At 29.8% G+C, this 10,900-nt stretch overlaps 2 protein-coding genes across 2 annotated transcripts; both read right to left on the bottom strand.

Moving 5' to 3' along the window:
* Positions 1-1,304: 1,304 nt before the first annotated feature.
* On the bottom strand, positions 1,305-3,062 carry LOC101498603 (mavicyanin-like). The gene is made up of 2 exons (XM_004496695.4): positions 2,759-3,062; positions 1,305-1,954 (listed from the first exon to the last, which is right to left on the bottom strand). The coding sequence occupies exons 1-2, from the start codon at positions 2,925-2,927 to the stop codon at positions 1,560-1,562; spliced, it is 564 nt and encodes a 187-aa protein (XP_004496752.1). The 5' UTR covers positions 2,928-3,062; the 3' UTR covers positions 1,305-1,559.
* Positions 3,063-5,674: 2,612 nt separating this feature from the next.
* LOC101498934 (sugar transport protein MST4-like) lies at positions 5,675-10,900 on the bottom strand. The gene is made up of 5 exons (XM_004496696.4): positions 10,679-10,900; positions 10,194-10,513; positions 7,962-8,086; positions 6,643-6,934; positions 5,675-6,518 (listed from the first exon to the last, which is right to left on the bottom strand). The coding sequence occupies exons 1-5, from the start codon at positions 10,887-10,889 to the stop codon at positions 5,841-5,843; spliced, it is 1,626 nt and encodes a 541-aa protein (XP_004496753.2). The 5' UTR covers positions 10,890-10,900; the 3' UTR covers positions 5,675-5,840.

Below are 10,900 nucleotides of genomic sequence, written 5' to 3'. Positions count from 1 at the left end.
GGCACGAGACCTTTGTTTTCGACGCGGAGAAAGGTTCCATCCTCTTCATCAGTGTGCTGAAAAACAATTGCCTTTGGTGATTCTAGGAGATGATGAAGTGACAGACGACGCCGGTGAAGTCCTAACTATCGAACTAAAGGAAGAGGAGGAAAACGCTGCAGTAAAATGCAATTCCACGATGTTGTTTGAAATAGAAGAGGAAGGCATAGCTCGAAATTTGTTCCCTTTTCGCCTACGTTTGGAAGGTACCCTGAAGGGCATATCGGTCATGATGATGGTGGAAACTGGTGCTACTCACAATTTTGTGACTCCTCAAATGGTTGCAGTTCTGCAGCTTCCAATAGAACATATCCTAGTTACAAAAGCGAAATTTGGAAACGGTTTTCGTGTGGCCATAACAGAGAAGTGTGGGAAGTTTGACATTCAAATTGGAAGGTTCCAGAGACTGTTGAAGCTTACATAGTGGAATTACAAGGTGAAGACATGATTTTGGGAGTGGTTTGGCTGCATAAGTTAGACAATGTGTTATTTGATTGGGAATAAATGGAAATTTGCTTGGACTGGAAAGGGAAGGCTGTGAAGCTGCATTGTCAAAATCCGAAGAATTGGAGAATGAATCAGAAAAAAGAACTTAATGTTGTTACCACAAATATACTAAGGCCAAGAAAAATCATAATATGAGAAAGGAATAGGGAAACCATCAGCCGAGAACTTGAAATTTTGCTACATAATCAATGTCTTAATGTTAGCCTCGAGGACAAGGTTCATTTTGAAGTGGATGGCAATGATAGAACATTGCAAATTAAGAGGAATGATGGCCCAAAGAGTGGGCCCTACTCCCCCAAGTCACACACCTCACACACATTTAGTTTATAGAATGATGGATGGAAGGAATAAAAACTACTTAATAATGTCTCTTATTCTACAGATATTCCATTAAAGGAATGAGAGAAGGGGAAGTAGGAAATACATTTAGTTTCAAGAAGGATGAATGGAAGGAATAAAAGCTAGTTATTAAGGTCTCTTATTTTATGTTATAAGAATGGGGGAACATGAAGAGGGGAAGGTATTCAGAAAATATTCTAAGGGAATTCCTTCTCTGGTTAGGAGCAATTTTGCTCTGGTTTAAAAGTTCTTAAAACTCTAGTTTAATTTTTTTTTATGCATCTTTTCTTGATCTCGTTATTGTAAGAGATACAACTCTGAATTTTAAGAAATTTTAAGAAATAATGTACCTTTTTTCCATTAAAATTGTGAGTTCTATCATATTAAGATACACGTATCTATATCTACTACATGAGAAGTAATTTTAACACTCATCATTATTCATTAGATTAGATATCTATGTATTTAGATTCGAATTCAATACACCATAACTCTTACAAAATCCTACATGCAGTGGAAAATACATTGTAATAATACATCTTATAGTACATGTTTTTCTTGTCATCTATTCAGACGAAGGAAATAGAGAAGTTCCAATACAAGAAAGAAAGAAAAACCAAAATGGCCCCACAAACCAAACTAAAGAAATTAAAACACTTCCATATTAAGCATAACTAGACACAAACAGCAAGGAAATGCATGGCCAAACCCATAATAATGACACCAAAAACTCTCTTTAAACCAATAAATTTCAACTTGGCAGCATTGCTAGGAGAAGGTGCCGGTACATTAATGGAAGCTGGAACAGTAGCAGGAGAAGCCAAAGCTGAAGAAGATGGATTAGGTGCAGAAGCTGCTTCAGAAACCTTGAGCACATTAATATCAACTTTCTGTCCTGCTTGACAGTGTCCAGGAACACCACAAAAGAAGAAATGATGACCATGATTTGTTATCTTTATGGAATCATTTCCAGTGGTGAATGTTGCAATAGGTGATGATGCATTGCATGACTTGTACATAGGATGTGTCACTCGCATCACATTATGGAATTGTGCACTATATACAAATACTGAAAAAAATGCAAAATAATTAATGACCCTATATAATTTTTGAGTTTATAGTAGTAATCATAATTAAGTGTAAAAAAAACCATGCTCACTAATGTGATTCTGGACCACCCGACAAAGTCATTGCATGTTGTTTTGTTTCTTTGTATCTAAAAGAACTCGTGCAAAGCACCATAGAACAAAAAGTTAATGCTAGTGAAAGTGGTGGGTCATGCTAGTTTACAACTATCATCATGAAACTGATATTGTAAAAAAAGAAAAAGAAGCTTAATTTGATAATGAGGAATACAAACCATAAGAAAACAAAAAGTTGTGTAGATGAGTAAATTAGTCTTGGGGACTCTCTTTAAAAACATACTTTATTTTGGTTATATATTATTTAAATTAAAGTTGGAAGAGTTAAATAACCGAACTTCAAATTCGATAAGGAAAAATTACTAACATAAAAAATAATTAATGTAGTAAAATTTGCCAATTAAAAAAAAAAAACTTACACTTTATCTTAATATTAAATAGTATTAGAAAAATAGAAACACTGACCAACGAATGGAAGTACAATGGTGGAGTATACTTAAAGCAAAAGACATGAAAAGGACGAATATGAGTTTTTCTATCCAAAATTGGACAATGCTAGAAAAAGGGTATCATAGAATTGTAAATTAGTGTTACTTTTGTTTTTGTCTATATCCTCTCTTGAAAGAACCATTTTCCAACTTCAAGAATATTTGAACTCATCTCCTAATTAGAATGAAGAAAAAAACAAGACAAATGCACAAATAAACCATGCAATTGGAGTTAGAACTTACTAATAGTGTCACCAATTTGGAAATTCTTTGTAGCAGACCATTTTTTGTAGTCAATGTTACCAAGGGTAGTCCAGCCAGAAGAATCACCAACCTTGTATACAGCTGCATATGAAATCTGCATAGTTACCATCACTATAGACAAAACCATAGCTCTTTCTACCAAAGCCATAACTTTAAGCTAGGCTTTGCAAGAGATCCTTCTTGTTTTTTTTTTTAATTATTTTCTTCTTTTTTTCTAATGTTGAGGACTTTATAGACCCTGTTGACTAGAGTTTGAGGATGTTGGAACTTGAAAATGGTAATTAATGGGTTAGATGAAAACCAACTTTACAAAACAACAACATGTGGCCCGCATAATCTGGTTAATCTTAATACCACATTGATGACTTATATTGTAGCGGTGGGTCTCAGTACTCATAAGTGCAACTTTGCTTTTGCACTACTACTAAGTGCTGGTGTCACACGTGTCACACACAACTCAAAATAAAATTTTAGATTTTAGATTTTGTTTAAAATATTTTTAAAAAATCGACTCATAAGATGAAAAATATTATTATTTATAAATAATTATAGAGTTTTATCTTTTATTAATGTGAGATTTGAGTTTTATTTAATCATATCTACGTTTGTTTACGAATATTTTATTTTTGTCTAATGTCTATGACTGAAAATACAATTTAATCAATGGGTATTCATTAGTATTATATAAAATAAAGGAAAAACTGTGCAATGAGATGCAAGAGTTTTGCTTTTACGGTATCCTAAAAGAAAATAGAGCTTCACGTTGAGTTTTGTAATTTGAAAATCCACATGCCAATATTAATATAACATGTTTGGCTCTTTGTTTGGTTAAATAAAAAATGTGAAAAGAAAAATGATGTTAGTTTTTCAAAAGAGTATTTAATATTTTAACTAAAAAATTAACTTATAATTTAAGTTTCTATAAATTTCACTTCTAGACAAGTAATGATCGGGTAATTAACTTTTTTTAGGTAATTGAGTAATTAACTTAATTGTTAGTTTTAAAAATTAATTTAATTTAAAATTTTATTGATAGTCATAGTGATAATTTTCTTGATCTTCTATATCCCACAATTCGCCGCATAACGTATCAAGTACTATAATCTTTGTCAACATATGATATGGACCTGGGATTGCATTCCCTACTTTCTTTACTAAAATCTTTTGGTTTCATAAACACATAGTTAGTTCCTTAAAAAAAACACATATTTAGACTGTATAAATTATTTTGATAAAAAAAAAAATCAAAAATATAAAGTCAAATAGCAAAAATTTACTAGTTTTTTCTAAATAATTAATATCAATAATTAGTTGTTAATTTTATTAAAGATAAATTCATTAAAATGAAAAATAATACTAACCATCATCATATTTAATGTGATGACCATTTTTGTATATTTTATTATTTATAATAACAAATGACTGGTGAGTGTCATGATAAATGGCAACCACCATACATTGTTTCCATTTGATTATCACATTGCTTTGCACATGAGACAACCATTAACCATAGACCTCACTTTATAGTTTATACAACCTCCACTCCAAAGCTACATATAGTTATATCTGTACTGTAAACAAAAATAATAATAATATTTCATGTGAACTGTAGCAAAATCAGGTGGTATGCCTTTATCAAATAATACGTATAATTTTTTTTTTTTTTTGTTAATTAACCTTCCAATTTTTTTAAGTGAGAAGATCCACATTGAGTTTAGCCACGAGGTAAGTTAGATATGATAAACAGTTTGAGATATTTGTTGTAAACTTTGTTTTAATTCCTTTAAACATCCCAAAAAGGAATTGAAAGGCACATTTGATTTTATCAACAAATAATATAGGAGAAGGTAATGTGAGGCTGAGATAAACAAATTTTGACAGTACTTTTAATTTCTTTTAAATATTTAATAGTCACAACCGGACTATATTAAACAAAACTTTGATCAAAACTACTTTCTTTAGGCATCAATAAAACTACTTAAAACATTGAATTTGACCCCTCTAGTGTTTGAACTGCCACTTTAAAGAATTGAACAATATATTATTTTATCCATTTTTATCAATTATTAAAAAAAATCAACAGTTGATATTATAATACATGTTTCACTCAAAAAAAGTTACATGATTTGTAATATTAGTAATTTATAATTAGACCAAACAATTAAGTTTTACTTCTTTTACTTTTATATATAAAAGATTTCTTTCAGTATATGCCCTGCTTTTCCTAAAATTATATATTCTGCTGATATTATTGAACATAATTCTTTTTGTCACCAACTATTAACACCAAATGTACCCAATTGCCTTGTTAGTTGATACAATCTAATTCTAGAATATAGTTTTCCTAGAAATGGTTTCAAAAAGAACTAATACATATTTGGTGCAATGTATAGTTTGTAATCATGTTCAAAATCACATGATGAAGTTATAACACCTAAATTGCATAGCTTTTCATGATTTCAGACTTATTGGTTGAGTTAGCCCACAATAACAGCAAGTCTACACAACCATAACCACAATTTAAAACTAACTATTTCAAAAAAATATCATGATTCATTGCATTCTTGTCCACTAAGTATGCTTCATGCTTGTAGCATAATACTAGTTAGTTTATTTGTTAGATCTGCCAACTTTTCTCTTCCAAACTAAAACACTATTGCATACAAATGTGGATTTTGTTAGAATATGAAATGAAGATAAACATGCAAAAACACAGATTGTGTCTAGGTTTCCAACAACAGTAGAATTGTTGTACCTTTTCTATTACGTTGATTACACTTTCAGCTCCACTCTCTATGCTGAAGTATCTACCCACTAATTTAAACAGAAGCCAAATAATATAATTAAACAGAAGTAATTCATTTAGTCTTCTAAAGACAATTCAACACAAGAAAGGAGAGAATATAAAAACTTAGTAATATAACTTACATGCATTATTTTACAATATTACAAGACAGAAGCTACTGAACATAATGAGAATGACACCAGAATCTTAGCAAGTACTTCAATAGAGTCTAAAATATACTTATTTGACAAAACAGACTATAAGCCAGAAATTCTTCTAATTAACATTCTCATTTCTGCTAGGGTCATTTCCATCCTCTACTTTCTCATCTTCAACAAACCTCTTCCACAACCAATGCTGCTTCCACACTCTCTCTGTCATCTCTTCAATAGGGACATTCTTCGTCTCGGGGACAAGGAAAAGGACAAAAGCAGACATGATCAAGATCCAACCAGAGAAGAAAAAGAAGATACCAAATTTGAAATTGCACAACATTGAAAGAAAAGCTTGTGCAATGACAAAAGTGAAGAGAAAGTTGACACAAACTGTTACACTTTGTCCTGCAGAACGAGTCTCCAATGGAAATATCTCACTCGGAATTAGCCAACCGAGCGGACCCCAAGACCACGCAAATGCAGACACAAAAATGCACACCATTACAACCACAAGTGCTGCATACCCTTTTGAAAGTTCTTCAGAATGATCCTTCACTTTAATTCCTAGTACAATTGCTATCACCATTTGAGACAAGAACATTTGAACACCAGCTTCCAATAATAGCCCTCGTCGCCCAAGTTTATCGACCGAATAGATTGAGACTATAGTGGAGACAACATTGATAGCACCAGTAATCACAGCAGAGTAAAGTGCAGTATCATGCTTGAATCCCAATGTGTTGAACAGAACTGGAGCATAGAACATTATTGCATTGATACCAGTGAATTGCTGAAAAACCTGTTATTTTTTTTTATCACCAAATTTGAATAAGATCAATCAAAAGGCATAATGAATACAAGTTTATAAAACACTAAATTGAAACATCATAGTATTGTACATACTAAGAGAATGTAAGACCAACCTGAAGCGCAATGGCAATGACGAGTTGAGGTCGGTTATTGCGCCTGAGGATATTCCTGAAGGGATGTTTCACCTGTTTAGCAACACGAGTAGCCTCAACAAGCTCAAAGAACTCAGGATCAACATTGTCAGTGCCACGAATCTTTGTAAGAACAATTTTTCCTTGTTCCAAGTGACCACGTTGAATGAGACTATTTGGGGTGTCCACTACTAAGTAAGCTCCTAATGTGAGGAGTAATGCTGGTATGCCACCCATTCCTAGAGATACCCTCCAACCCCATCCACCATTGATTCTGTACTTGCAACAACATATATATTCATTCAACATCAAAACCAATTAATAATATCAGATTAGATTTCAATACTAAGTAGTCAAGCTTGTGTTAGAATTTTGGGTATGATGAGAGAAGTCATAGAAATGGGGTCATGACTTTTGTTGGTTTTCTATGCAGCAGAATTGCTTGGAGAACAACTCCAGTTAGTACATCATTTTTTATAATTTTCACCATTACAACTCTCAACTCTCACTATCACCACTAATTCAAATTGTTGACTTTATAGATATACATTTTCAAAATATATTTTATATATTGTTGGAGTTCTCAATGGGACCGATCTAAAGTTCGAAGACTTCCCCCTTAAAAATAATTTTTCTTGTATTTTTAGGTCTCAAAATATTGAAAATCTTTATATTTACTAAAGAAAAGATCTCATAAGTATAAATATATACACCAATTACTGACATAATTCAAATATTTTATATCTCAAAAAATAATAAAATAAAATTTAAAAAATAAAGACCTCTATTTTTTCTTATCAATATATTATTTTAGAGTTCAATTTAGATGTTAAGAAATGTTGGGTCAATTCTGACATTAAATTTAACTCAATTTTACAAAACAATTTATAAGATGATAGATGTCTAGTAAAATTTTACTTCTAAACAAATTTTTTGATCTATCTTTCGAGCAAATGATTGTGTTAGTTCTCAACTATATTTTTATGTTTTTTTTTAGTGTACTGTGATTTTGGGTTTGGACTCTTTTTTTCTTGAAAGGTTTGGACTCTTTAATGAAAGTTTAATTATAAAAAGAAAAAAAAGCATATTTCATTGAATCTAGAACTAGAACTTCTGAATGGAGTTTGAAAAAGTAAACTTAATTAATTGACTTTCTGGCAGTGACTTGTTCTTATAATTTTTGTTAAGTTTATAATAACACAGATTTCATCCGATTATTTTCCATTAATTTCCAATTAATAAACTAATTATATGTCAAATAAAAGGGTGCAATTAGGAGGAATTATAATTAAGGAACTTACTTGTTGGTGAAATAGTTGACAAGGTTAGCAAATAGAATACCAAGGGTAATATCAAGCTGAAAAAGTATATTCAATGCTCCACGTATTCTAGAAGGTGCAATCTCTGAAAGGAAAACTGGCACTGCCTGTAGTCACCATCAAACAAATACTAGTGACTTCCAAAAGACAATTAATGTTAAATTTTGTTATCACAAAGTAGTAATGAACTTTCCTCCTTACATCTCACACCATTAAATTATTACTTAAATAGTTTGATTAATTGAATTAGACCATATAGAATCGTGTATCATTTGGAGTATTACACTATTACTTGGAATCAAAGTTAAAGGTCCAAGTAATGACTAAAAAAATATAAAGATAGAGATAGCATTCGTGAACAACAAAAAAGACAAATGAATTGCAATTGTCAACAACATATTTTTAATCATTGTTAAAATATAATGTAAGTTTTCGTTTAATTAAATGAGACCATACCTAAAGTGGTCTCCAGCAAGTGTCGTGACTCATAAACGTCAAATATTTATGGAGTACAAAATTACTTTAAAGCCAAAAAGGTGGATATGGGGTTGGAGAAATTGGTGATTAAGACTTTGTGGGTGTCAAGGAAACCTTTATAATTAATAATTGCAATTTGCCACCTAAAGGTTTTATAAACTTGCCTTCTATTGGAGCATCATTCCATATATTATTATATGTAAATTGAAAGTTTAGGATATAAAGTAATCATATAAAAAAGATAATTAAATTGTACTTGTGGAGGTTATCTTCCTATTTTATTTTTAATTTTTGATCGGTTGTGTCTATGTGTTTATCAATGTGTTCATACAAGAACCACTCGTACATTCACTAAAAGTTGGGTTAAAATGTGTGTGTGTGTGTTTTTTTTAGAGTGGCTGACTTAATTTGGTCCCTATCATTAATGTAATTCATAAATCCAATAAATAAAAACTTATTACTTAATTTTGGAAAATATCTCTCCTAATTTATGGATGTTTACAAATACCAAATTTCTTTGAGGATCCGTTTGTCATAGATTTCAAAAATAATGATTTTAGTATTTAATAATTTAAAAATAATTATTTTTAGAGATTTTTAAGAAGAAAAAAAATTGTAGTTGTTTGTCAGAATAAAAATAATTTTAAATTTTTATTTTAAAAAAATTATAATAAATAGATGAAAAAATTCCAAATTAAATTATTTATAAAATAATTACAATAAATTTGTAACAAAATGGACTCTAATACTTGTAATTTTTTAATATAAAAAACATTTATTTGTTTATTGTTCTATGGTTATTTTACAACTGTCACTAGTGAAATTTAAATTTTATTCCTTGAAGTTATAAAATCAAAATCTTATATTGAAGGGACACTTTAAGAGCAAAAATAAAAGTCAAGAAAGAAAATTTTTAGGGACAATTCTTTGAAATAAAATTTGATGGGAGTAAAAACAAAAATAAATATATTTATAAAGATGAAAAACATATTTAATTAATGTATCACAGGAATGTCACTTATAAAATTAGATTTAGCTCTTATAAAATAAATAGCATAAATGAACAAGTGAATTAAATAAGTTGCTGGATCAAATAAACATCTGAAATTGGTTAAATATTTTTGTGTGTTTGTGTCTTGTAAAATTAATTGTGTTAACCATATGGTTCCAACAAAAATAAGTTATTTTCTTAAAAAAGAAATAACAAAAATAAGTTATAATCAGAAATTAAATTCGCTCAGATATTTTTCAAATAATTAATTTTTAATTAAAAATTCATAAATTACTAACTCAAAATTGATTAAAGATTTGACCATTTGTTAAAAAAATTAAGATTAATTATCGTTTTTTAATCAATAACTTAATTTAAAAAGTATATTCAATTTATCTCTTTCTAAAAATCAAAAACTCAATTTTATTATTATGTAAAGTACACTAGATTGATTGACAAAATAAATATATATAAAAAATACTGCTGCATTATATTTCAATAGTAAAATTTTAATTAATGATCTAAATACATAAATGTTATCCCGGTCACTGATATATCCACAAAAAATGTATTAAATATTGTTGATTATTTTAAGTAGAAGTTAATTACTATTAAATCATTCAATGTTATGACAACATAACTTTAATTTAATTAAAAAATATTAAAATGGATAATTGAATAAATTTGATTTATAATATCGGAGATAGTAATATATAGGATAAAATTAAGTTGCATGAGTAATAAACCTGGTTGGCAAAACCAATTCCACAACCAAGTAAGATTCTACCAAAGATGAGCATGGGAAGGTTTTGAGCAGCTGCATTAAAAGCAACACCACCAATGAAGAAGAAGCCAGCAATCAACATAGTGAGTCTTCTTCCTAATATTCTTGTTGTATAAGATGCCAAGAATGTTACACTTAAACCCGCCAAGTACAATGACGATGTGAATAGTTGTAGTCCTTGGTTGTCGTATTTGCAATAGTTACTTTCTGATCCTAATTCTTCCCCCCTCAACACTTTTGGAAAAAACTTCTCTAAAAATGCTCGCATTGATACCACACCACCTTAATCATACAAAATAAATAGTTAAAGAAAAAAATAAAATTTAAAATAATTATTTAAAATACTTTTATATATTTAAAATACTTTTATATAGTAATCTTAATGTAAGTTAATTTTATTTAATTATAAATATTTTTTTAAGTATCTCTAACAGTGCGAGTTCTTACCTGAAACTCCAACGTCGTATCCAAACATAAGACCTCCGGTAGCAGCCATTATGCATGAAATGATGATGATAGGAGTTATCTTTGCTTCGAATTCTTTGTCGTTGCCGCCGGTGAAACCTCCTCCGGTCATGGTAGCTACTCTTGTCTTCAACGATGAAGAGTACTGACTAGACTGAGAGTGATATTTTCTTTGCTTATGCAAATGGTGCATAATCAACCCTT

Source organism: Cicer arietinum, chromosome 4 (assembly GCF_000331145.2).
Source record: "Cicer arietinum cultivar CDC Frontier isolate Library 1 chromosome 4, Cicar.CDCFrontier_v2.0, whole genome shotgun sequence".
Classification (NCBI taxonomy): Eukaryota; Viridiplantae; Streptophyta; class Magnoliopsida; order Fabales; family Fabaceae; genus Cicer; species Cicer arietinum.
The sequence above is the reverse complement of the archived record's forward strand: the minus strand, read 5'-3'. Positions and strand labels throughout refer to the sequence as shown.

Excerpts from the sequence above, each read along its gene's own strand:
- LOC101498934 (XM_004496696.4), bottom strand. The coding sequence starts at position 10,889 with ATGCACCATTTGCATAAGCAAAGAAAATATCACTCTCAGTCTAGTCAG. Across the intron at positions 6,935-7,961 it reads GTCAACTATTTCACCAACAA|AATCAATGGTGGATGGGGTT; the intron begins GTAAGTTCCTTA and ends TTGCAAGTACAG. Across the intron at positions 6,519-6,642 it reads TCATTGCCATTGCGCTTCAG|GTTTTTCAGCAATTCACTGG; the intron begins GTTGGTCTTACA and ends AAAAAATAACAG.
- LOC101498603 (XM_004496695.4), bottom strand. The coding sequence starts at position 2,927 with ATGGCTTTGGTAGAAAGAGCTATGGTTTTGTCTATAGTGATGGTAACT. Across the intron at positions 1,955-2,758 it reads CCAAATTGGTGACACTATTA|TATTTGTATATAGTGCACAA; the intron begins GTAAGTTCTAAC and ends CATTTTTTTCAG.